The sequence below is a fragment of the Vidua macroura genome, chromosome 6 (genome assembly GCF_024509145.1).
Source record: "Vidua macroura isolate BioBank_ID:100142 chromosome 6, ASM2450914v1, whole genome shotgun sequence".
Lineage (NCBI taxonomy): Eukaryota > Metazoa > Chordata > Aves > Passeriformes > Viduidae > Vidua > Vidua macroura.
Window position 1 is genome coordinate 1,441,586 of NC_071576.1, and position 27,764 is coordinate 1,469,349.

General features: G+C 48.0%; 1 protein-coding gene across 1 annotated transcript in view; it reads right to left on the reverse strand.

Annotated features, from left to right (window-relative positions):
• Positions 1–27,764, reverse strand: part of MDGA2 (MAM domain containing glycosylphosphatidylinositol anchor 2) — a 207,523-nt gene that overhangs the window by 139,647 nt on the left and 40,112 nt on the right. The window contains exon 2 of the mRNA XM_053980828.1: positions 2,851–2,990. Within this exon, the coding sequence (XP_053836803.1) occupies positions 2,851–2,990 (140 nt within the window). The remainder of the gene's footprint in view (positions 1–2,850; positions 2,991–27,764) is intronic.

Sequence of the window (27,764 nt, forward strand, 5' to 3'; positions counted from 1 at the left end):
GTCAGAGTCAAAGCCACAGGGGTTTCCAGCTGCCAGGGCCTCAGAGGCTTCTGACCTGGACCTGGAACATCCAAGAGTGTCTGAGGGACACCTTGGGTTCCGACAGCCAAGAGCACCACGGACCCATGTCCCCAAGTGTCACATCCACAGGGATTTTAAATCCCTTCAGGGACAGCGACTCCACCAGGGCAACCTTTTCCATTAAATTTTTCCTAATCCCCAACATGAATCTCCTCTGGCACAACTTGAGGCCATTTCCTGTTGTTACCTGGGAAAAAAAAAGCCTGGATACACGCTCCTGTCCGTTCATCCTTCAGTGGAAAACCAGGAATACAAAAGTCCAGCCAATCTCTGCTCATCAGATGCTTCTCCCTCTGCTTCCCATGCTCCAAATGGCATTCCTCACTTTGGAAAGTCACAGGTTTTGTTTCCAATGACTGGACCTGCCAGCACAGGTGAGAATTCCCAAGGAAAATCAGGAAAAAGGACATTCCTCAAGGCTGGGCAGGAGGTTGTCACCAGTGGGGATAAAATGTCACCTCTTAGCTACTCAGTCCAGGAAATCCCTCATTTGTGTCCAGGGATAAGTGGCCTTTGGATGTCCTGGCACATCCCTTTGGAGCTGGAGAGCAGGGACAGCCCAGCCCCTGGATCCTGGATAAAATCTGGGAAAAGGACAAGTCCCCAGGGTGATCCTGCTCCAAACTTTGCAGGATTTTATCCAAAAATCAAACCAACCTCTCCTGACAGCCACAATTTATGGAAAAAAGAGCTGCGTTTACCTCACCTGAGCGGGGATAAAGTGTTTTAAAAATTCCAGCCAGGAAAATTATTTCTATGGCAACTAAGGATGCATTCCAAAGCTGGGTGTGAGAAGGTGGGAAATTGGGAATAACAAATACTAATGCCATGGAACATCTCAAAATCGCTCCATGGATAAAAAGCAGACATTCAAGGATGTGTTGGGATGCTCAGAGTCTTATATTTTAATTAGGAGTGAGGTGAATTTTGGGGGTTAACAGAGCAATTATTTTTAATTTTCCTCCTTTCTGATAATTCCCACATCCTTATATCATTCATCTCAAAAACCTCATTGATGCAGAGAAGACTCCATAAAAATTTAGAGGAGAAATTCCAGAAAATTTCCAGCAATTGGAAAGTGCAACCACCACTCTGAACACAGGAATTTTCCTGCCTGGAAATAATCCCAGGGAAAATTTTGGGGCACGTGGTGGGAAAGGCAGCAAAGAGAGCTGAAAAAATGGGAAGATTTGATAAATCTGAAGATCTGTGGTCAAAGGGAGGCCCCTCCAGAGTGGAGTCACTGCAGAGATGACTCGGAGCAGATCAGAGACATCCCTGAGTCATCAGATCCCAAAGAACGACATCCATTGATCCCAAAGTTAAGAGAACAAATGTTGGAAAGACAAAAAAGGCATAAATGTGTGCTTTGGTAAAACAGGAAGGAGGAGTGACAGGAGAGAAGGGGGAAAAAAATGGAATTTTTTCTCATTAATTCATTTCTCCTCCCAGACCCATCACGGGCAGCCTCATCCTACAGATTAGAAATCCCTGGGAATGTTCAAGGCTTGGAGTGGAAAATATCCCTGCCCATGGCACCAGTTGATTTTTAATTTCCTTTCCAACCCAAACCATTCCAGGATTCTGTGATTTCACAAACTCCCAGTCCAGGGTTGTTTAATTCTTCCAGTGTTTAAACCAAAAAGAGTTTCCGTGCCAAGAAGAATTGGAAAAATTGAGAAACGTGGAAGTGTGAAAGCATTCTTGGAATGCACAATTCCATATTTTATAACCTCCTTCCCCAGCATCTGATCAAACAGCAGCTGGAAAACAATTTCCATGCAATTTGCAGCCCAAATTTGAGAGCATCCTGTGGAAAAATCAGGAAAAAATTGGAATACTGGAAACACCGTCCCTAAGCCAGCACAGAATAAACTTCCACTACTTTAGCTTTGAATCTTCCCCTTAAATTGGGAACAATCATGGAATAAACAGCAGAGGAACAGCAAACCCCTCCTTCCTGGAGGAGCTCACACTGAAGGCCTCCCGGAAAATTCCCTGCTCCCAGTTCCTGCCTGTCCCTTGCAATTCCAAGAGCAAAGGGTTAAATTCATCACCTTGGAAAGAAAATCGCTGGTGATTATCCTAATTAAAAATAACTGATTAATGAGGTGTCCTGGCCAAAGGGAGTCACACCAGTGAGGTGCAGCAGGAGTTGCCAAAAATCTTGAGCTTGATAAATTAAAGTTAGGCCTGGAAAAAGCTGATTTATTCCCAGGTAATTCTGGTTTATCCAGCTGCAGCACTGGGGGTTCCATGACATCGCTGATCCAGGTGAACTGGGGGACTTTCCCAAGCTCTTGGCTTCCCTGCTCCAGCTGTCCTGTCCTTCAGAGTTCCAGCTGGATTTCTGAGGACTGGGATGTGAAGATCCCAGACAACAGGACAACTTTAGGGATTTTCATCCAACGATTATCATCCTTCTAATTGTTTTCCTTCTCCTTTACCAACCTCCACGGAAATCAAACACACCAGGATTTTAAAGCACAATAATGCTGATTTTAACACCAGATTCTCCAAAAAACCTCATCAACATTCCTGCTGTTGATGTTCCTCTGGAACACCCAACATCCACCCAACAGCCGGGACAGATCCCCCACCTGGATCCCCGTTGGATCCTGCCCACCGCGCACGCTCCGAGATGAAGGTGAACCCAACTCGTGGAGGGTTGAAGTGTGGTGGGGACAGGTGTGGTGGGGACAGGTGTGGTGGGGACAGGTGTGGTGGGGACAGGTGTGGTGGGGACAGGTGTGGTGGGCAGGGACTCACCTGTGGCCGGGGGTGGCCGGTGACCAGGCAGGTGAGCTCCAGGGTCTCTCCCTCACGGATGGTGTAGACCCGCTCGGAGTAGCGCTCCTCCTCGATGTTGCAGGCCAGGCCCGAGTGCACGATCCGCACCGTGGGGGGGGCTGCAAGGCCAGCAGAGAAACGGGATCAGAACCACACGGATCACGGGATCACGGGATTGTAAGAGCTGGAAGGGACTCACAAGGATTGCGTCCTTAAGGGAATCAAACCCGACCATGGAGTTCTCAGCTCAATTATCCAACCAACCAAGCCCACCCCAGACCACTCCACTCCTGGGGCTGGCCTTGAGCTGGGGGGCTGCAAGGCCAGCAGAGAAACGGCATGAGAATCACATGGATCACCAAATTAAGTTGGAAGAATCCCACAAGGATCAAGTCCAGCTCTTAAGGGAATCAAATGTGACCTTGGCATTCTCAGTCCAAGATCCAACCAACCAAGCCCACCCCAAACAACCCCACTCCTGGGGCTGGCCATGAGCTGGAGGGGCTGCAAGGCCAGAAGACAAATGGGATGAGAATCACATGGATCACCAAATTGTGGGATGTTCCAAGTTGGAAGAATCCCGCAATGATCAAGTCCAGCTCTTAAGGGAATCAATCATGACCTTGGCATTCTCAGTTCCGAGATCCAACCAACCGAGCCCACCCCAAACAACCCCACTCCTGGGCCTGGCCATGAGCTGGAGGGGCTGCAAGGCCAGCAGAGAAACAGGATGAGAATAACGTGGATCATGGGATTATGAAACGTTTTGTGTTGGAAAAAATCCACAAGGATCAAGTCCAGCTGTCAAGGAAATCAAATGTGACCTTGGCATTCTCAACTCCATGATCCAACCAACCAAGCCCATCCCAGACCACTCCACTCCTGGGGCTGGCCTTGAGCTGGGGGGCTGCAAGGTCAGAAGAAAAATGGGATGAGAATCACATGGATCACCAAATTACGGGACGTTCCAAGCTAGAAGAATCCCGCAATGATCAAGTCCAGCTCTTAAGGGAATCAAATGTGACCTTGGCATTCTCAATTCCGAGATCCAACCAACCAAGCCCACCCCAAACAACCCCACTCCTGGGGCTGGCCTTGAGCTGGAGGGGCTGCAAGGCCAGAAGAAAAATGGGATGAGAATCACATGGATCACCAAATTGTGGGATGTTCCAAGTTGGAAGAATCCCGCAATGATCAAGTCCAGCTCTTAAGGGAATCAATCATGACCTTGGCATTCTCAGTTCCGAGATCCAACCAACCAAGCCCACCCCAAACAACCCCACTCCTGGGCCTGGCCATGAGCTGGGGGGGGCTGCAAGGCCAGCAGAAAAATGGGATGAGAATCACATGGATCACCAAATCTTCGAAGTTGGAAGAATCTCACAAGGATCAAGTCCAGCTCTTAAGGGAATCAAACGTGACCTTGGCATTCTCAATTCCGAGATCCAACCAACCAAGCCCACCCCAAACAACCCCACTCCTGGGGCTGGCCTTGAGCTGGGGGGGGCTGCAAGGCCAGCAGAAAAATGGGATGAGAATCACATGGATCACCAAATTGTGGGATGTTCCAAGTTGGAAGAATCCCGCAATGATCAAGTCCAGCTCTTAAGGGAATCAAATGTGACCTTGGCATTCTCAGTTCCGAGATCCAACCAACCAAGCCCACCCCAAACAACCCCACTCCTGGGCCTGGCCATGAGCTGGAGGGGCTGCAAGGCCAGCAGAGAAACAGGATGAGAATAACGTGGATCATGGGATTATGAAACGTTTTGTGTTGGAAAAAATCCACAAGGATCAAGTCCAGCTGTCAAGGAAATCAAATGTGACCTTGGCATTCTCAACTCCATGATCCAACCAACCAAGCCCATCCCAGACCACTCAACTCCTGGGGCTGGCCTTGAGCTGGGGGGGGCTGCAAGGCCAGCAGAAAAATGGGATGAGAATCACACAGATCACCAAATCTTTGAAGTTGGAAGAATCTCACAAGGATCAAGTCCAGCTCTTAAGGGAATCAAACGTGACCTTGGCATTCTCAGCTCCAAAATCCAACCAATCGAGCCCATTCCAGGCCACCCCAGCCTTGGAACCAGCACTGAGCGTCTCCCCCCGACAGTTACTCTTTGTTTACTCAGCACATACTCAGCACCACAAGAGATTTCCATGGTTTTTATTAATCCCTGGCAATCCTCTGGATGAAACCTTCAGCACCCCCAGCTTGCATTCCAATTTTTTTGTTTCCATTTCCAAAATGAACTTGGCATTATTGTTTTTATTCCATATCTTCCTAAATGCATTATCACAGTCGTTATGCAAATGAAAAGACTTAATTAAAGCAGGAAAATTAAGCAGAAGAAACAGTGGCACTGATGCTGCTGCTTCCTTTCCAAATCCTGTCAGTGGGATCAGGATTTGGAGCAGGAGTTAAGTTCAGGCAGCACCTTACTTTAATTTCCTCGTCGGTACAACCTGTAGTACAGGAATTACTCAAATTTACACGTCATAAGTGTAATGAAACCATGACATTCCTGTTATTTACCTGCATAAATCCCCTGCTCTGTTTCCACAAGACTCCAAAGCACATTCCTGGCTCCACGATTTTGCTTCTGAATCATGAAATTCACAGCTATGACAATTTCCACGGAGTGGATCGTTAGGAGAAGGAAACTGATTTACAGACCCAAATAAAAGCACAGAAACTAAAGGGCACAAAGGATAAAATGGAATTCTGTGGGATTTAAACACCTGGAATTCCATCCTTTCTGTTCATCCATGTGATGCCATTGAGCTGGCAGCCCCAATCCCCATGGAAGGGCCTCAAAACTTCTCTCCAAGCCCCTTGCAACGCCTGGGTCCCCTTCCCAAGGCTGCTTTGCCAGGTCTCCGTGCTGCACATCACACCAATCCTGCTTCTCTGATCATTCTGCAATTCCTCTGCTAAGAGCCACATGGAATTCCCAGGATGCAGGGCTCTGGCATCCCTTCAGACCCTCCCTCACCATGGCATTCCTGGGCCAGTCCACTGTGTGGACACAGCCCATCGTGGGATCCTGATCTGAAGGCCTGGGATTGATCCAGACCTGCCAAGAATTCCAGTTTCTGAGCCAGGCTCTCCACAGCCTGGAGAAAATGAGGCTCGAGCCAAGGAGGCAGAAGAGGCAGAGGAGGAGCAGGGAATGGGTTCTTCCTCCATAGAAACACGGAATGGTTTGGGTTGGAAGGACCATAAATCCCATCTCATTCCAACCCAGCACATTCCACTATCCCAGGCTGCTCCAAGCGCCATTCAAACCCGGCCTGGGACACTTCCAGAGATTCAGGGACAGCCACAGCTTCTCTGGGAATTCTATTCCAGAGTCTCCCCACCCTCCCAGCCAGGAATTCCTTCCCAATATCCCATCCAACCCCACACTCAGTTTGAAGCCATCATTCCAGCAAAGCCTCCAGCAAGCTCTGCTCTTCCAGCCACCACATCCTGAGTTCCAAAGCCCCAGGAACTTTCCCTCTTCACTTTTCCAGAAGGTTTAACAAAGCTCCAGCCAAAACTGTTCCCAATTACTCCAAGTGCAACGCAGTGATGGAATAAAGGTGCTTGGAACAACCTGGAAGCTGTCCCAGCCCATGGCAGGGGTGGAACTAGGGTTAAGATCCATTCCAATCCAAACCCTTCTGGGATTCCATGATTCCCTTGTCCCATAGATACAGGTGGCTCTTCCTATGAAACTCCTGGAAGGACAGGAATGTCCTTGGTTAGGAATCAGGGCCACGTGTCACACTCTAACCTGGAAAGAATCTGTTAATTCCTGACTATGATTATTTTTCCAAGTAGAACAGCAGCACCAACACTTGGTGTGCTGGCTTTTCCCTGGAATTCCTAGGAATGCTGATCCCCCTCCACACTCCTCAGGAGTTCAACATCCCAAGGACACGGAATGTGCTCTTTGTTCTGCCATTTCCAGGGCTCCGAGTCACCACTGGGACTTCCATCCTCTCCCACACCACAGACTCCAAAATACAGGAATGCTGAAGCAGAGCCACGGAGCAGAAAGGTAAACGAGGGTTCAGCACGGCTCATCAAACTTGGGATCAAATTAGAGCAGTCAGCAACATTATTCCAACATCCTTTTAAATCCACATTCCATTAATATTCCATTTTTATTCATGTTATATTCATCTAACTCCAAATCACAGCTGAAGTGTCCTTCATTTTAGTGGCAGCGCCACTCTCCTGAATCCATTAAATTTGGGAAGGAGCAGGAAAGGAAAAACGCCCCCCTGGGTGTTGTTATCGCCAAGGAAAACACTGCTTTGAGAGGAGATCAAACCAATCAAGGGACAAAACAAATATTCTTCTTCCAGTAAGTGAAAAATCTTATGGTTCAGGAGCTATCCCATAATTATGAAATGTCACCTCCCTCTTTCCTGCAGGAATATTCATTCCAGCTCCTTCTGAAAGCTGCCTCCAGGGATTTCATCTATTAAAATATTATCAACTTAGCACTGATTTTGTTTGTGACATTTGAGGAGAATTTGGCTGGTGATTACCTGCGGAAAACGCTGCGTGGATCCTTCCCAGCGCCGTTCCCGGCAAGGCACAACCTGGAGCAAGGAAAGGTTGTCCAAGGAAAAGGCAAAACAACAAATCTGAGCACAACCCCCTCGTTCTGCCGCAGGACTTGTGTGCCCCACAAGATTCCCTCTTTCCACGAAAAAATGGAACGTTTCTCCTTTCCGTGTCTCCTTATAAACGCCATCCTTCTTGGCTGCTCTTTTCCACCAGTTCCAAGTTTAGGTGGGATATTGGGAAGGAATTCCTGGCTGGGAGGGTGGAGAGGCCCTGGAATGGATTTCCCAGAGAAGCTGGGATCCAAAGTCCTGATCCAAAGGAATTTCAATGGAATTCGGATGTTTTCTCAGCCTGGAAAGTCCTTACTGGACTCACACTGGGAAAATATTGGAGGCTTGAGGATGATTTGGTGATCCCTGAGCTGTGCTGATGGATTGGGAATGGCTGGGAATTTCCTCTGCTCTAGGTCCTCATGTTGACCTTTTTTTTATGGAAAATAATATCAGGATCCTATGAGAAAACTGGGAATGAGGTGGTGTTTTGGATTGGCAGAATGGGGGAAAGTTTGAGAGGACTTTGGGATTCATTTCAGCTGGAATGAGAAGGGGAGTTGGGAGCTGGAGATTTGTGGAGCTGGGAATGGGAATCATTCCATGGAGAGGGACTTGGGACAGGACACAGGGAATGGCTTCCCACTGCCAGAGGGCAGGGATGGATGGGAGATTGGGAATTGGGAATTCCTGGCTGGGAGGAGCTGGAATGGATTTCCCAGAGAAGCTGTGGCTGCTCCTGGATCTCTGGAAGCGTCCAAGGCCAGGTTGGAGCAACCTAGGATAGGGAAGGTGTGGATTCCAGGGGTGGAACTGGATGGGCTTTAAGGTTCCTTCCATCCCAAAACATTCCAGGATTCAATTCCAGGATCCCTTGGCACAGCTCTTTCCTGGTTAAAAGTTTCCCACACGCAGAGATTTGGTGAAGTCCTTGTTGGAAAACAGGGAATTAAACTCTGACCAACATCAGAACTCGGATCCCGGAGTGAGTTCCCTTAATCTGGGCAGTTCCAAGATCTTCCTGATTCATGGAATGTGTAGGATTCCTTAAAACTGAATTAAAACAAGACTTTTTTTCGGAAATAGGAGATCCATGATGGACCTGCTAGAAAATGCAGGATGGATTTGCCACGAATCAAATCCTTCTCGCCTCCTGCAGCCCTAAGCTTTCCCCCTGAAAATTAATTAGCAGGAGTGAAGCCCTCCGTGAATTTAGTGCACTTCTGCAGCAGAACAAGGAGGAAATAATGGGATTTTCTGAAGAAAGAGGAGATTTAAAGTAATTGCAGGCACTTGCTACTCTCAGAATTCACTTTTCCCATATTATCCCAGCTCTTAATTCTCCTAAACTGCAAATGGAATGACCAGGAATCTCTGAGGTATTGCCATGGGAATGAGCTGCCCTCATCAATGCAGAATTTGGAGCATTTTACTGCAGCTAATTTGGGATTTAGGGCTATTTTTCCAGCTGGAGGTGAGGCCCAGTCCACAAATAAATGGATTATTGAAACAGTTTTTTTATTTCTTCTCTAAGTGGCTTTTTCTTTGGGGAAAGTCAAATGCTACACAAGTAGTTTCAATTAAACAAATATTCCATTTAGGGAGAAATCTTTCATTTTGGCTCCAAGCTGAGCCAAATTCCAGGTCCTAAGAGAGGAAACTTTCAGGTGTGATGCTGACCGGATTTCAAACCAGTTCTGCTATTCCTGGGTCACTCCATGTCATTCCTAAATATTTCCCACCTGCTTTCACCTGATGCCCATGGGAATATTTATTGGGTGCCTTCCTCTGAGTTGATCCCAAGCCAAACTTTCCCATCAAACAGGACAAAGTCACCTTTTATCCCATTGGGGCTGATTTTTTCCACGTTGCTCAATATTCCTGGTGTTTGTGGAGCTCGGGAAGGCTCCGTGATTGATGGTGCTGCCATCCCAAGGCTCCCAGATAATCAAATCCCACTGCTGCTTCCCAACTCTGCTGCCACAAAATTAGGCCTGACCTAATTTTGACACTACAAAGCTTAGCAGTGCTGGGTATATTGAGTTTGGGCTGTCCTAATGCTGTTTTTTCCAGGAACAGATGGATTTATGGCTTTTTTTTTCCCCACCCTTCACAACTCCTCTCACTGCTGGTTATTGTTCCTGCTGCTGGCAGGTGTTAAAAACTGCTGGAGCTCAGAGAGGGATCAGGAAAAGGCCAGGAGAGCTCCTCAGACATGGATTTGGGCTGAGAATATAAAATCATGGAATGGTTCTGGAAGGAAACTTGAAGACCATCCCATTCCACCCCATCCATGGCAGGGACACCTCCCACTGTCCCAGCCTGCTCCCAGCCCCAGTGTCCAACCTGGCCTTGGATATTTCCAGGGATCCAGGGGCAGCCACAGCTGCTCTGGCAATTCCAGCCCAGCCAGGAATTCCCAATTCCCAATCTCCCATCCATCCCTGCCCCCTGGCACTGGGAGCCATTCCCTGGCTCCTGTCCCTCCATCCCTTGTCCCAAGTCCCTTCTCCAGCTCATTTCCTTTGGAAGCACTGGGATACTGAAGTCCTCCGTGCCTGGGAAATCACTCAAATCGGGGCTGTCTCACCCTCAGTTCATTGCAGGAGCAGAAATGCAGAATATCCTCTGCAAAACCAATTTTTTTTAGGGAAGTCAGAGAAGGAGATACTTCCTAAAAACACGGGAATTTGGTTGCTGGCTTGCTTTAATGATTCAACACCTCCCTACTCGCTTTTTATCAGCTTTAATTTGTCCTTCATAATTTATCCTGCAGCCCAAAGCAACCCCGGTGACATTCCAGTCCCTCTGTGTGCTGGAATTGTCCAGGTTGGAAAAACCCCTTGAGCCCATCAAATCCAACCATTCCCCTGCCAAGGCCACCACTGCCCCGTGACTCCAGGTGCCACATCCACATGGATTTTAAATCCCTCCAGGACTGGGGACTCCACCCCTGCTCTAGGCAGCTGTGCCAAGGCTGGACAACCCTTTCCATGAAGAAATTCCTACAAATATCCAAGTTAAACCTCCCCTGGCACAGCTTGAGGTCATTTCCTCTTGTCCTACCACTTGTTCCTTGGAAGAAGCCGCCAATCCCCGCTGGGATAAAATCCCATGGAGTAAATAAAACATCAGGAACCCCTTTTCCTGCTCCACACTCATTCCCCGTGAGAACATTGCCTTTTTTTTTCCTTCAGCTGAGCCCCAGACACGTCCCTGCAAGGCCAATTCCTGCCATTTCCGCGGGAGCAAAGGTCTCCCAAAGATCCGCCACCGCCGGGTCACGCCCGTGCGTCCCTGCCCAGGCAAACAATTAGGGATAATTCCCTCTGTGCTCCTGCAGGAATTTATTTCCTGATTTAACTCCTGCTCGTTCTTTCTCTCATCCAGAGTTCAGCTCCTTCAGCTCCAGGCGGGGAGCTGCTCTTCTCCATGCCTGGTGCCATGAGTGGATTTATGGATTTTGGCCGCCACGCTTTTCTCCCAGAAGAAATCCAGGGATAACGTGGGTACCCTCACTTCCACCAGCACCATGTGTGGGGCACTCTTGGCCAATAACCTTGGAATTAAAAATTGAATTCCCTGGAGCATCAGCACTGAGAAAATATCACTCAGGTCTGGGAATTCCAGGCAGGGATTTAGAAGAATTTTTGGATTTTTGTGCTGTTTTTAAGCTGGGTTTTGGTTTTGAGTGAGAATAAAGTCACTGGGAGACACTGCCTTGCAATTCTTATTTCTGCTTTGCTTGAAAGCCTTTTTTTTTTTACCTTTTTTTACTTAAATAACAACCTGGGAAATTGGTGCTTCCGAATTTCCCTGCCCCTCATTCCAGCATTTCCAGAGAACGACACTTGGTTAATTCACAACATTCCAGGTTGATCTATCACTTACACCCAACAAAAAGGGCATTTTCCATTTCTTTTCCCACCGATTAAGTGGGAATTACAGAGATGAGCACAGAGGGAACCCTTCCCACATTCCACTCCCTCCCTGAAGTGCTCCTGGAGCCGTTTGCATCCCACAGACAGCAGCAGTGGGATCAAGGAATCTGCTAAAATAAGGAATCGTCGACAAGGGAGGCCTTAATTGAAGCAACACTTCGTTGTTCCTGGCATCACAAAACAGACGACGGTGCCAGACCCTTTTCAGCACCATCACAGGCTGGCAGCAAACACATCTCACTTATTTGGGAGCACACAAAAAACGTGGAATTTCCCCCCACTGGAAAAGACAGAGAGGGGTGAAAATCAAGCACGTTAAAAAATCACCTTGTCAAAACAACTCCTGAATTCTAAATGATTTCTACAGGCTGGTAAAATTCCTTTTAGAAATGTATTTTAACTCATTTAACTCATCACTTCGGTTTTTTTTCATTTCAATTTAATTTTTAACTCATTTAAATTTATTTTCCTTAGCAGGAAATGCTGGTGGAGCAGTTCCTGACAGGCAGCAGCAAGGACATGGATTTATCCTGAAGGAAAAAGCACGTACATAAAATGAGGATGAGAGGAAATGCTCTCAAGATGTGCCAGAGGAGATTTTGATGGGATATTGGGAAGGAATTCCTGGCTGGGAGGGTGGGGATGGAATTCCCAGAGAAGTTGTGGCTGCCCTTGGATCCCTGGAAGTGTCCAAGGCCAGGCTGGACAAGGTGTGGAACAACATGGGGCAGTGAAAGCTGGGAAAGTTCTCTGGGATTATCCTATAAATCCAGCTGTTTCCCCACTTAGCATGAGTTCAAGACAGATATTCATGGAATCATGGAAGCATTAAGGCTGGAAAAGTTCATCCAACCTTGTCCCCAGCACTGCCCCAAGGCCACCACTGCCCCGTGTCCCCAGGTGCCACATCCACAAGGATTCAAATCCTTCCAGGCATGAGGACTCCACCCTGTAGCTGTGCCAGGGCTGGACAACAAATTTAGGGAAGGAATTTTCCCAAATATCCAATCTAAACCTCACGGAATCCCTGAGGTTGGAAAAGAGCTCCAAGGTAACCAAGTCCCAGCTGTGCCCGATGCCCACCTTGTCCCCAGCCCAGAGCTCTGAGTGCCACCTCCAGGAATTCCTGGGACACCTGCAGGGATGGGCACTCCAAACCTCCCCGGGCAGTGCCAAGGCCTGAGCCCCCTTTCCATGGGGAAATTCCTGCTGCTGCCCACCCTGAGCCTGCCCTGGCCCAGCCTGAGGCCGTTCCCTCTCCTCCTGTCCCTGTTCCCTGGAGCAGAGCCCGACCCCCCCGGCTGTCCCCTCCTGGCAGGAGCTGTGCAGAGCCACAAGGTGCCCCCTGAGCCTCCTTTGCTCCAGGCTCAGCCCCTTCCCAGCTCCCTCAGGAATTCTCCAGCCCCTTCCCAGCTCCCTCAGGAATTCTCCAGCCCCTTCCCAGCTCCCTCAGGAATTCTCCAGCCCCTTCCCATCTCCCTCAGTCACTCCTCCCATGTTTCACCCTCAGCAGCCCAGGAAAAGCTCTAAAAATACAATTTCTGAGGGTGTCCCAAAGCAGGAGGAAGTGCTGCAGGTGCCACAAAACCCCCCACGCAAATTCCAGCAGCAGGGATAACATCACCCCGAGAAAAACCTGTCCTGGTTCGGCTCTGGAACAAAAATTCCACTGACTATGGAATGCATCTCAATTTAGTTTGCTGCCTGAAAAAAGCACAGTTTAATATTAAAGAGGAAATGTAAAATACTGAACGTTCCACGAATGCAAATCAAGAAGGAAATGCCACTTTGGAATGTTAAGCGAAAATAAACAGCTTTTTAAACAACAATTTGCAGTTCTTGGGAGCTAGCACAGATCTGTCCCGAGAAAAACAAGGAAAACAAATCTCTTTTCAGGGAATACAATGATTTCTTGAATTAAAGCCGTGTTTCCTGTACTTCAATGTCTCACACCTCGTTCTCACATCTTTGTTGTCGAACACCGGGTGGAGAAGCAGCAGCTGAATGACTGGAAATGTTCCCTTTCTAAAGCTGGGAATTTATTACATGGATTTTGTGTTTTCCAAGCTCCATCAAAATTTATTTATGGGAATGGATCTTTTGGAATCGCGGAATGGTTTTTATAGGAATGGACCTTAAAGCTCATCTCAATCCACTTCCACTGTCCCAGGCTGCTCCAAGCCCTTTCCAGCCTGGCCTTGGACACTTCCAGGGATCCAGGGGCAGCCACAGCTTCTCTGGGAATTCCATCCCAGGCTTTTACCACCCTTCCAGCCAGGAATTCCTTCCCAAAATTCCATCTAACCTTTCCTCCCACCTCTCCAACCACTTCAGCTCCAGATGTGCTTCATCGGGGCAACCACAAAGTGCTTTAAGTGCAACATCTGGCACTTAAAATGTCATTCCAAGATATTCCAACCACTGGAAAATCTGATTTGCCTTAAAAACTCCCATTTCCTTCAAGCCCTGGCATTGGGGAAAAGAATTATCAGCCCTGAATATTTTCCTCCTGTGGAGAAATTCTGGAGCACCAAGCTTGGAATGCCTGAGAGCTTTTTCAGGGAAATTCCACATTTTCAAAGCATAAATCATCCCATTCCCAAATTTTGGCCAACTCAGGGGAGATAACCGGAGGTTTTCCTTCATTTCAGTAAATCCCAGGCTGTGCTGGGCCAGGAATGAGCTGCAGAGGAGCTGAGGGGACAGAGATCCTGGGGGGTCCTTGCTGCTTCCATGATTTCTGTGCCAACTTCCCACAGAACCAAGAGCGGATCGTTGGACCAACTCCCCAGGCTGCTTGGAAGAATTCCACCAGGAATTATGGAGAGGTTTAGCCCAGTTTCCAGGGAGCTGCTGCAGATGATCCAAGCTCTCCTGGCACTGGGAATTCATAACATCCCTCAGTCAATCCCTGCCCTCTCCCTTTCCCAGTTCTTTGATGGATACCAGCTCCCATGGCAATATTTCTCCTGGATCACTGTTAGGACACTCCTTTGTGTCCAACCATTGGAAATGGAAACAATTCCATGAGATTTGTGGGGCTGAGCAATTATTGAGGCTCCTCCATCATTGGAGAATATCAATATTAATTAAGAATTGGATTGACACAGAGTCCAGCAGAAGCAGAAATCACCTCCCTATGGATCTGATTCCTTGGGAATCCAACCTAACAGCTCGGTATTGATGTGAACAACTCCAGAGCGGAGTCACCCCTCAGCATTCCATGATTTACTTGGACAGGTATCAATGAGCGATCAACAAATCAATAAAAATTAATGAGGAGAATTCATAAACTCCCACCTGGGTACTCAGACACTGCCAGGTCAGGTGTTATTGCTCATATGATTTTCCAGCCCTTTTCCAAAGGCTAAGGAAAGCTCCAATCCTATTAACAGAGGGTAATTAGTCGTTAACTTCCATTAGGGAGTCGCTCCTTCCATGCAAAATTGGTGGGAGTGGGAAATGGATCTCACTTTTACCAGCCAAAATTCATCACCCAGCTCTGCACAGCCCCCGAGTTCAGCAGCAGCAATCCCACATCTGATCCCTGTCCACCAGCAGTGGCTTCCCAAGGGCTGGGAATGGCGGAGAGGAGCTGCCAGCTCCTCGTGGATGCAAGGGAAACTTTATCCACAATATCTCGGCTTTTCCAGAGAACAAGCTCGGCACGTTCATAAAGCATCAGCACCAAGATTTGGGAATACAAAGAGGGAGATACGGGGGGGGGGCGGAAAAGAGTTTATTCCTTCCATCTTTCCCTATTATTATCAAAACCCTCTGGCATGGAGAATACATGGATTTGCTGGATGGAATTTTCTAATCCTCAGTTTCCAACGAGGAACTCCACGTCCTCGGTTTCCATTAAGGAATTCCTCAGCTCCTAACAAGGAGTCAAGGCAGGGGACGAAGGCACAAAGGGGGATTCTCCTTCGTGTCTGGCTGCCTTTGGACCTCCCAGCAGCTCCGCTCTTCTCCAGAGCTCCTGTCCTTTGGTCATTTCAGACCCCAAACTTCCCTTGTCCTTCCATGTGGGAGCAAATCCATTCAAAACCAGCAGGGAAAAGAAACGACGGAATGAAGAAAAAACCCCAAAAAAACCAGTCTCCCAAAATTTTCTTTCTCACCATAAAACCACAGAATCATTAAAGCAGAAAAAGACCAGAAGAGCCCAGCACCACCACTGTGGTCAGCACTCACCCATGCTCTCAACTGCCACATCCACAGGTTTTTTTGAACATTTCCAGGGATGGGCACTCCAAACCTCCCTGGGCAGCTGTGTCAGGGTTTGACCACATTTTCCATGAAGGAATTTTCCCTGATATCCAATTTAAGACTGCCCTGGCCCAGCCTGAGGCCGTTCCCTCTCCTCCTGTCCCTGTTCCCTGGAGCAGAGCCCGACCCCCCCGGCTGTCCCCTCCTGGCAGGAGCTGTGCAGAGCCACAAGGTCCCCCCTGAGCCTCCTTTGCTCCAGGCTCAGCCCCTTCCCAGCTCCCTCAGGAATTCCCCAGCCCCTTCCCAGCTCCCTCAGGAATTCCCCAGCCCCTTCCCAGCTCCCTCAGGAATTCCCCAGCCCCTTCCCAGTTCTGCTCTCTTCTAAAAACCACAAGTTCCGAACTTAATTTTAAATCTCAAACATGGTGATTAACCTTCGGATTTGTCAGATTGCTGATTTGTTTTAAATCAGCTTTGGGAATGATCTCAAAATGTTTTTCATTTTTTAATTGGAATTGAAAACACTTCCAGCAGATGAGTAATGAGGAAGTGGCATCTGCCTGCCTGGAATTTTCACTGAGGAACAGGGATGCAGCAATTCCCCTCAGAGGACACCAGAGTTAAATTCCAGCCCTTTCCAGATCTCCAGCCTGAATTAGATTCCAGCCTTTTCCAGATCTCCATCCTGATCACTGATTTTTCCACCAAAATAAGAAAGAAACCCCTTTGTATTTTCCTATCAACACAGGTATCACCACCAGGAAATAATTTGCGGAGTCATTTCCATGTAGAGCAGATTCTGGTGCACTCAGGGTATTCCCAATCCCATTTCCCTCTTCAAATCCATCCCAAAATGTTTTTCCATGTGCACAAGGCCTTGACTTGATGAGTTTAATGGGGTTTTTTTTAATTTTTCCCCAGGCAAAGCAACAGATTCCTGGTACAGATCCGACTTCAAGGCCCAGGCAAGGGAAGAACTTCACACAAGGAAGATGAAGCCACAGAGGATTAAATGATTAAGGCTGAGCTTTGGGAGTGGATCCTCAACTGGAGGAATCCAGCAGCATCCAAGAACTTTTATTTCCCTGTCAATCCTTCTACTGATCTCAGCAAAGAAAATACTTGAGGAAAAGCAGATAAAAATGGGAAGGGTGCAAAGGAGATGCCTTCAAAACGTAGAGATTATGGCTTTAAACACATTCCTAATTAATGGATCATAAGCTGTCCTTAATACATCCCTCAGCACAGCAAACTCTGTCAGATTCCATGGACTCCTGGAATTGGAAATTAATTGGAAGGGCTAAAGATAGCGCCGAAGAATGAAAAATACTCACAGATGCTTTCAAACGTCCTTAATCAAAATAATGATTGCATAAATCCTTCGTGCAAGCTCAGAAAAAATAAAATATTGCTACCTAATATCCTCCTCATTATCTGGGCCCCAAAGTGTTTGATAGTTTTAAATTAGAGCCGATTTCAGAAGTGTCTGTTAAATATTAAAAACAAGATCCAAAAGGTTTAACATCTCTCCACACATCCATGGGAGAATCCATCCACTCCGAGCGGGATGTGGGCGAAAAATCCTGGTTTAAGCTCTTGCTCAAAGCTTTGATCAAACCACGTTAGACTGCAGGCAAAAATCAGACATCAAAGGCAGCTTTAATTCCCCTCTGTGCGAGTGGTGGCACTTGGGGACATCCCAGGACCCCCCAGCTCCAGCTGCACCACCAGGATGGGCCACGGCTGGAGGCTTGGAGCAGTCTGGGATAGTGGAAGTGTCCCTGCCCATGGAAGGGGTGGCACTGATGGGATTTAAGGTCTTTTCCCATCCAAAATGAACTCTGGGATTCTCCAAAGGCTGGAACCAGCCCAGGGACCCCAGGCTTGCAGCATCCATGGGCTGGGTTGCTCCTCACGGGGGAGAAGTCACCCAGAGGAGAAGCAGCACCATGGCAGGCTTTATTCCAGGTTTTGTTCCCTCTGGAGCAATGCCAAGAATTCCTCTGAAGACAAACGGGCTGGGATGGGTTCTGGATGCAAAATATGGGAATGGGATGCATTGAAAATAGAATCATGAAATGGTTTGGGTTGGAAGGGACCTTAAATCCCACCCAGTGCCAGCCCTGCCATGGCAGGGACAGCTCCCACTGTCCCAGGCTGCTCCAAGCCCCAGTGTCCAGCCTGGCCTTGGGCACTGCCAGGGATCCAGGGGCAGCCACAGCTGCTCTGGGCACCTGTGCCAGGGCCTGCCCACCCTGCCAGAAATTCCTGGGAATCTCAGAGGATGAAACCACCCCCACCCAAGGGACTGTTGGAGTTGGCTCTGGAGCTTCACAGGATCCATGAGTCCAACCTGGGTCAGTCCAACTCCTCTCTGTGCTGGCCAGGAGAATGGACACAACTGAGTGCCACCTCCAGGAATTCCTTGGACACTCCAGGGATGGGCACTCCAAACCTCCCTGGGCAGTGCCAAGGCCTGAGCCCCCTTTCCATGGGGAAATTCCTGCTGCTGCCCACCCTGAGCCTGCCCTGGCCCAGCCTGAGGCCGTTCCCTCTCCTCCTGTCCCTGTTCCCTGGAGCAGAGCCCGACCCCCCCGGCTGTCCCCTCCTGGCAGGAGCTGTGCAGAGCCACAAGGTCCCCCCTGAGCCTCCTTTGCTCCTGTCACATCTGACAGCAGCTCCTGCAGACAGCCAGGGTTTGTTCCACTCCGCATCCACCCCTCCGAAGGAATTGTCTTCCCTTGGACTTTCACCTGAGGCATCTTGTCCTGAGTTTTGGGTGCCTGAAGACAGCATTGATTTTCCAGACAAGGCTGAACAACTTCAGATGATGAAGAAATGTGATCCCCACGTGTCTTTGCCTGGGCTTCTTCCCAGAAGGAAAAGGTGCCTGACATTTACAATGGAGATGCTGATCGGAAAGCTCTCCAAAAAGAGATCCATGAAGGACACAGCTGAGGCAGGGAGGGTTTGGTTGGATATCAGGGAAAGCTTCCACTATTCCAGAGGCTGCTGGCACTGCCCAGGCTGCCCAGGGAATGGGCACAGCCCCGAGGCTGCCAGAGCTCCTGGAGCCTTTGGACAGCGCTGCCAGGGATGCCCAGGGTGGGATTGCTGGGGGGGTCTGGGCAGGGACAGGGGCTGGATCAATGATCCCTGTGGGTCCCTTCCCACTCAGGATATTCTGGATTCCATGATTCTATTCTTGAATTCCATTCTGTTCTTGAGGAGATGCAGGGATGATATCCCAGGACAGGGATCCCATCCCTTCTGCTGTCAGGGACTCGTACCCACATTCCATGGACATCCATCCACACCTCCAGGACAGGATCTTCCCAAAGGATGCTCCACCTTCTGCTCACCCACAAACCTCTCCATGCACCCAGAGGGAGAAGAATTTGGGACAACACTCAGCAGAGAGGTAAAAGATTCCTTCAAATCTCCCGATGGGATCAAAGCTTTTCAGAAGAATCCAGATCTCCATGGGAGAGGCTGAGGGTTATTTTCCACCACCACAGCATGTTCAGGGCTGGATCCTGCTTTTCTGGGAATGTGCCTCATGATTTCAGCCAGAGCTAGTCCCAGATTTCCATGGCACAGTTTAGCTCCCAGGGAATGTGCAAACCCAGCGTCAGCCTCCAGCCTGGGATGTTCTCCCACTCCTGCTTTTCCTGTCTCTGGATGTATTAAGGCCAAAGAATCATGGAATCATTTAAGTTGGAAAACCCTCTGAGACCATCGAGTCCAACCATCCCCCAGCACTGCCGAGGCCAGCACTGCCCCACGTCCCCAAGTGCCACATCCAGGGATTTCAAACCTCTCCAGGAAGTGGAAATCCAATGGAAACCCAACAGAAACCAAATTCCATGTACAATACATAAGACCCAAGCCTAGAGCCCTTCAGGATTAGAATCACAAACATCAGGATTTAGTAAAGAAAAACCTTGGAATGCTCAAATCCAGTGTGTCCATGTCTATCACTGCCAGCAGAAATCCAGACTCTCTTTCCTTCCAAATAATGGACCCAGGGATGTTTTCCACCCTCTCATCCCTCACCCTGCCCTGCTGCTCGGGGAGCCTGCACTTCACCTGACCCCGTTTTCCAACAATTCCATTCCACATTCATCCAGGTCCAAACTTTCCTGCTTCCCAGGAGCATTTCAGTCACTGGAATGTTGGATGTTAAAGGTTTCTCTTCCATCTAAACAAGGGAAGAGCTATTCCTGATCCAATTGTTCTGGAACCCTCTTCTGACCCATTGTTTTTTTCTTGTCCACAGAAGCTGTGGCTGCCCCTGGATCCCTGGAAGTGTCCAAGGCTGGGTTGGATTGGATTTGGAGCTGCTTGGGACAGTGGGAGGTGTCCCTGCCCATGGCAGGGGGTGGGACTGGATGGGATTTAAGGTCCCTCCCAACCCAAACCGGTCTGGAATTCTCTTCCAGCTCAGACACCTGAATGTTCCCCCTCACATTGAAATCTGCTCAACTTAACCCCCTTAGAAAACACAGACCCAAAAACCTGAATGCTAAAATGGCCAGCAAATCCATATTTTATCAGAGGGTGCATTAGTCATTGTTAGGGATGCAAGATCACTCCAGAAGGATTTCTGCCCAGATCCTTTGGTGTGGGCTGGAGCCAAATGGCACAAAACCCTTTTGGAGCGGCACAACATCAGCCCGTTGATGTTTGTGAGAATGATTTCAGCAAGTTTTTCAAGGGAACAACTTTCTGCATCTGCCAAGTGATTGTTACCTCCACCAGCTTGGCCCACACTCAGTGGCAGAACTTCCCTTAAAATCCACCAATCAATCCCAGGATGGTTTGGCTGGGAAAGGACTTTGAGGATCATCTCATTCCAGCAACTCCATGGGCAGCGACGCCTTGAACTAGAGCAGATGGATGTCAAAGTATTAAAAAATAAATAATGCAAGGCTGCAGATAATAAATATTTAAATTATTTAGACAGGGAAAAGGGAAGCCTTGAACTTGAGTGCAGCTCCAAACTCCCATTCCAGAGCCTGGGAGCTTCCCACTCTGCTCCATGCTCTGCTCATGGAGTCAGGTTTTGAGGAAGGTAATTATGAGTCAATAATAATATCACACAGTTCGTTAGGGATACAAACCCTAATGAGTGCTAATTAACAAAGCAGCCATAACACAACGATTACTGCCACACCGGGCAGGGCTGAGCACTGCCCACACTCAGCACAGCAGGACACACATTCCTGGGCACTTGTCCATGGACTCATGGAAAAGCAGCTCTCGGATAAGTGAATGAGAGAGCTCCCAGCTCCATCCTGTCAGGATCCAGGAACGGAGCACAAATGGGAGTGGCTGGAATCATCTCCTCCAAATGCTCAAGGAGAAATGAATCACCAAAATGAATCTTTAAATAAATCCCAATAAACAAACTTGTACTGACCCCAAGCTGTTTACACACAATTAATGAGCAATCAGGAAAAAAAAGAAAAATAAAAGCAAGCAGAACATGTCTCATAAACTTCAACAGGCCCTAGACTGGAGAATGAGTTGGGTATTCCAAAGTTAACTGAATCCCAGAATCCCGGGAACATTTAGGCTGGAAAAGAGCTCCAGGATCAGTCTGTGCACGATGCCCACCTTGTCCCCAGCCCAGAGCTCTGAGTGCCACCTCCAGGAATTCCCTGGACACTCCAGGGATGGGCACTGCAAACCTCCCTGGGCAGTGCCAAGGCCTGAGCCCCCTTTCCATGGGGAAATTCCTGCTGCTGCCCACCCTGAGCCTGCCCTGGCCCAGCCTGAGGCCGTTCCCTCTCCTCCTGTCCCTGTTCCCTGGAGCAGAGCCCGACCCCCCCGGCTGTCCCCTCCTGGCAGGAGCTGTGCAGAGCCACAAGGTCCCCCCTGAGCCTCCTTTGCTCCAGGCTCAGCCCCTTCCCAGCTCCCTCAGGAATTCTCCAGCCCCTTCCCAGCTCCCTCAGGAATTCCCCAGCCCCTCCCTATCATGAGGACCCAGAACTGGACCCAGCCCTCAAGGTGTGACCTCACCAGGACAAAAGTGAATTCCACACCCAACTGCATCCATGTTTTAGACAACCCCTGATAATCGTCTATCATAAGCCCACCACCAAAAATCTTGGAAAATTCATTATTTTCAGACAAACCCATCACTCCCAACATGAAGATAAATGCTGGGATGCTTCCAGAAAAGAAAATTGAAATAACAAATTATACAAATTATGATTTTTTTTTAAATTAGGAAATTTCTTTTTAATCAAATAGAGACATCTAGACTCAAAATATATTTTTTTTTCAAAATCAGGAACTTTTTTTTTCACTGATTTGCACAGGGCAAAACTCTTCCAAACAAAATTTAAAAGTTAAATAATACTATTAATAATTCCCAAAAATGCTCCATGTTGGTAGAGCTACCAAAGCAAAAGGAAAACAGGAATAGGATTTCTGCCTCCAATCAATGCAGGAGATGTATCCCAAAAGGAATTCCCTGTGCTTTATCCCACCTATAACCAACTGGTTGGACCCAGGGAATGGCTCCCAGTGCCAGAGGGCAGGGATGGATGGGAGATTGGGAATTGGGAATTCCTGGCTGGGTTGGAATTGCCAGAGCAGCTGTGGCTGCCCCTGGATCCCTGGCAGTGCCCAAGGCCAGGTTGGACACTGGGGCTGGAGCAGCCTGGGACAGTGGGAGGTGTCCCTGCCATGGAAAAGGGCTGGAATGGGATGGGATTTAAGGTCCCTCCCCATCCAATCCATTCCACAATTCCACAAAATTACCTCATGTTTCTACTCATCATCCCACATCCTGAGCTATCATGGCAATAACAGGAATGGGCACGAGAGAAGGATAACAACCTCCAGGTTGGAATTTAATCAATTAATAAAATTAATTACCCGAGACAGCTGCCCGCAATAAAAACCATGGGAATTCAGAACCACCACTGTGGTTCCATTTCTCCCCAACTTCTCCATCATTGGAGTCCTGCAAGGAGCCTCCCAGGCTGCTCCCCCTCTCCAGACACTCAACCTGCCAGGACCTGCCAGTTTTCCTGAAGGATTCATCTCCGACCTGGCACCGGCGGCGGCGCTTGGCTCGCGCTCCTTGGAGCCTCTCCCACTGTGCCTCCAGGTGACCCTAAATCACCTCTCCTCTTGTTGCTCCAATGCTCCCATTATCCATCACGGCAATGGCGACGGATCTTGTCGCCCTTCCAAAGGTAATTGTTATTCCACAGGAAAATTTACATCCCTTTAAAGTCAAGGAATAATGGAAAAGCATCTCTGATCGCACTCAGTTGGCAGGGGAGAGGGAAAACATCTCCTGGCTTTTATAAACTGGCATTCCTGGTTTTTTTCCCCCTCACACACATATCAAATTTCCATTTTCAAAGAGCAGCTTCCACCCCACTCCCGAACCCCAACCCTGCTGTGCCAGAGTTTAATCCCGCTCCCACACGATCCAAACAAAACACATCCCGAAGCCCTGGAGATGATTTATCCCAGCGCTGCAAAGACAGCAGAATCTTCCCATTGTTCTACTGAGGCATAAATCCCAATTAATCACCGAGATGTTTGTTTGGATGCTTGGGAATATCACACACAATTAATTTATCTGTAGGAATTACTGAGCCGGGCGCTCCCGGCATAAATCAGGAATAATTCCAGTGGTGTGACAAACGATCTCCCTTTTACCACACAGGGACACGATAAAGACTTAAACTCTCAATTTTTAATGAATTATTTACTCTTCCCAGGGCAACAAGTTGTGCACATGGAAGTGGATTTGGTTGGAGCAGCTGGAGGGTGGATTTGGAAGCAACAATAACTGCTTATAATGGATAAAATATCAATAAATGCAACAACACAATTCCCAAGATCCAGACAAGCTGGAGAAAGGGCTCAGCACCAGCAAGGGAGACTCCGGTGTGACAGCTTCCACCCAGTGGTACAGGATCATGGAATTCTGGGATGGCTTGGGTTGGAATGGACTTAAGGGATCATCCCACCCACAGCCATGGCAGGGACACCTCCCACTGTCCCAGGCTGCTCCAGCCCCAGTGTCCAACCTGGCCTTGGGCACTGCCAGGGATCCAGGGGCAGCCACAGCTGCTCTGGCAATTCCAGCCCAGCCAGGAATTCCCAATTCCCAATCTCCCACCCATCCCTGCCCTCTGGCACTGGGAGCCATTCCCTGTGTCCTGTCCCTCCATCCCTTGTCCCCAGTCCCTCTCCAACTCTCCTGGAGCCCCTCCAGGCCCTGCAAGGGGCTCTGAGCTCTCCCTGGAGCTTCTCCTCTCCAGGGGAACATTCCCAGCTCTCCCAGCCCAGCTCCAGAGCAGCTCTGTGGATTCCTCTGGATCACTCCAGCAGCTCCACATGCTCCTGGATGTTGGATCCAGAGTTGAAGGCAGCTCTGCACTTCCAGCCGTGGCATCCAGGCAGGAAACCCAGGAGGGCAGATCCCTCTCTGAGGAATAAAAGCTGATCCCTATTTTCCACCAGCACTTTGAGCAGTAGATTTGACCTTGGATAGCTTGGAAGCAACTCCATTCCCACTGAAAAACTCTTCCAAACCTTCTCCACCCTCTTTGGAGACTGGAAATTCAAACGCAGAAATATTCCTGTATTTGTGCACAGATCCGAGCTCAGGCACTTTTATGGATAAATAATCCCTGGGTATTTATAGAATCCCTCACAGCCAAGAAATTTGGGAATTTTAATGGTTCTCCACCATCAGAAAATGGGAATTTATACCCACCCCTATTCCCACTGAACGCTCTGAGCCAGTTTAGACCTAACAAAACGTAAATATTGACCCCTTTTCGTTGCTCCAGAGCGAATGACTTGGATTGATACCTTAAATTTTATATCCCTATTTTCTGAAATTCCTCATTCCCTTAAATAAATAATTATTGCAATCATTTATCCCAAGGGGAAAAAAAAAAAAAAACAAAACAAAAAACAAAAACAAAAAAAAACCAAAAAAAAAAAAAAAAACAACAAAACAAAACAAAACAAAAAAAAAAACAAACAAACAAAAAAAAAAACAAACCTGTGGGCACTTTCCTTTTATTATTTAAATTACTTTAATATCAAATATGTTTTTAATATTCCTGAGGTTGAACTCTACAGAAAAAACACCCTGGAGTTTCCAGGGAAAAAAACAGCTTTATCAGGTTTATAAGATTAGCACTTGTCTGTTGCTCCTACCAGCTCTGTTCCATGTTATTCCTGATTTTCCCTTGAGGGCTGATGACATTCCCTGGTGGCTCCAAGGTACTTGAAAAGACAACACGGGAACAGAACATTTGGGCTCTAAAACTTGTAATTCCCCAGGGAGAAAAGTTCCATTCAGCTCAGAAAAATGGGTTTTTTTGGCCTTTTTTCCCCCTTATTTTTTATAAATCTCTGGATTTTCTGGCAAAAATAACGCAGCAGGAAAATCCAGCTGATTTTGTCATTCCTGCTGCTCCTTTGAGGAGATTTCTCCTTAAAAGCCAAGTCAGGCTCTGTTTTAATTCTTCCTGAGATCCATGATCCATTTTGGAATGGGCAGGGGTGGAATCCCCCATTCCTGGAGGGATTTAAATCCACGTGGATGTGGCACTTGGGGACAGGGGGCAGGGGTGGCTTTGGCAGTGCTGGGCATGGTTGGACTCAATGATCTCAAGAGGGTTTTTCCAACCTCAACAATTCCATAATTCCCTTGGCATTTCCCATAATTCCCATCCTACACAAACCCTGTAAAGTGCAGGTTGCCCATGCCTGAAAATTCCATGATCCTGGAGCCAGACCAAGAAACCTCCTCATGTCCTTTAACGAGAGAATTCCAGGATTACTGAGCTTGGAAATGCCCTCCACGACCACCAAGTCCAAGCTATGCCCAATTCCCACCTCGTCACCCAACCACATCCAATCATTCCTTGGACACCAAGAAGGTTGGAGATCCACCCTTCCCAATCCTTGACAAATCCATAAAAAAATCCCTCCTGAGAAGAACAAACTCCTCAGCAGCTCCCAAAAAGAACTGCAGGCATTTTTTCTTGTTCCCATCCCTGCATTTTTCCCATAATTACATGAAACACTCCCAGGATTTGGAGTCCAGGACAATGGAGGGAAGACTTTGGATTGGGAATTCCTGAGGTAAAATAATGACCCTGCCAGAACTGGGTCAAATTTAAGCTCTGGATTAAATATTGGTGCTGGGAAAGGAATTTCCTCCCAATAAACCCTAAAAAACCCCGTATTTTCCAATCAGCATTTGTGAGGGAGTCAGTGGGAAACAAAACATTGGGAGATTTGAGCTATTAATGGTCTTTTCCAGGACATTTGGAATCATGGAAAATTAGCAGCTGGTATTTGGGATGATCCCAAAGATTTGGAGAGGGAAAAGAGTTTGGTTTTTTTTTATTTTTTCACAGCTTGGTAAATATTGAGGTTCAGATTCCGGCACAGGAGAGGGAAAACCACCCAATTCTGCTGGAATTTGTCACCTTTTCCAATCAAATCTGAGGTATCTCTATTCCCTAAATCCGCTGAGCTCCCCCGGAGCCACTGGACCCACAGGATGTGCACGATTAAGTACACACTGAAATAATAAATTCTGCAATTCCCTGCTAATTAAACATCCCACTTCCCTCAACAGTTAATTGCCAGAGGTTTCTCCTAATCCATCAGCACTCCAATGGAGTGAGACATCCCTGGAGCATCCCTCACCTGGCGTTATCCAGAATTCCAGAGATTTTCCTGATATATAAGAGATGATGAGCACCCTGAGCAAATTCCCAGGTTTTTCTGTGGGAATCCAGCCTTGGCAGCCACCATATTCCAAGGTTTCCCGGCCCCTTGCTATTAATTAGGTACTTAATTAGGATTTATCTTAATCTGGAGATTACCTTAATATTTCTCTTCTCTTGGACAGCATCAAGAAATGCCCTTGGAAAATTCCCTGGCTAAAAAGAAAGGAAGAGGGATTCTTTCCCTCTAAATCTCAGGAAATAATCCCCAAAGCAACGTTCCCATCCATGGGAATTCCATAAATCCACTCCTAACGAGAGGAAAACCCAGGAAACAAAGCCAAGGATCACTTTTACCTGGGAATTCAGCAAGTGGAAAAGAGCATGGAGGGACAGAGTGGATACATCCATGAAAAATTTATAGAAACATGGATAAATATGGCTGCCCAGTCCTTGGAAATGCCCATGGACAGAGCTTGGTGCAACATGGGATAGCAGAAAGTTTTCCTGGTGGAATGAGATGGGATTTAAGGTCCTTCCAGCCCAACCCATTCCATGATCTGCTCCCCATTTATTCCTAGAGCTCCTCATGGATAACACCCCAAAGCTTCTTCTCTGACTCTCCCCCGACATTCCTGAATTCCCCTCCATTCCCCTCCCTCTCCTTTACCCCATATTTCTCCAAATATAAAAACTCCCTTTCAATATCCATGATTTTCCTTTCCACCTTTCCCCTAAACACAAGCAGAGCTGCTCAGCCTTGGATAAAAAAACCCCACCAAGGAGGAAAATTCCCAGCCTGTTTTCCAGCCTCGCCTCCGAGCCCGAGAGGCAGCACATGACATTCCCTATTTTTAGCTCAGCTCCACAGGTACGGATTCCAGGGACACTTATGAACCCTGACATCCCAAAGGGGCTGCAGGGCACTGAGCTCAGAAGCTGTTATTTCCCTCTGGATGAGGAGAATTCCAGAGGAAAACAGGTCCTTTCCTGGCTCTGAGAATTCCAGAGGAAAATAATTCCTTTCCTGGCTCTGAACTGAAGAGAATCCAGAGGAAAAACAGGTCCTTTCCTGGCTCTGAGAATTCCAGAGGAAAATGGGTCCTTTCCTGGCTTTGAGAATTCCAGAGGAAAATAATTCCTTTCCTGGCTCTGAACTGAGGAGAATCCAGAGGAAAAACAGGTCCTTTCCTGGCTCTGAGAATTCCAGAGGAAAAGAAGTCCTTTCCTGGATGAGAGGAGGAGAATGCCAGAGGAAAACGGGTCCTTCCCTGGCTCTGAACTGAGGAGAATTCCAGAGGAAAACAGGTCCTTTCCTGGCTCTGAGAATTCCAGAGGAAAATGGGCCCTTCCCTGGCTCTGAGAACTCCAGAGGAAAACTGGTCCTTTCCTGGCT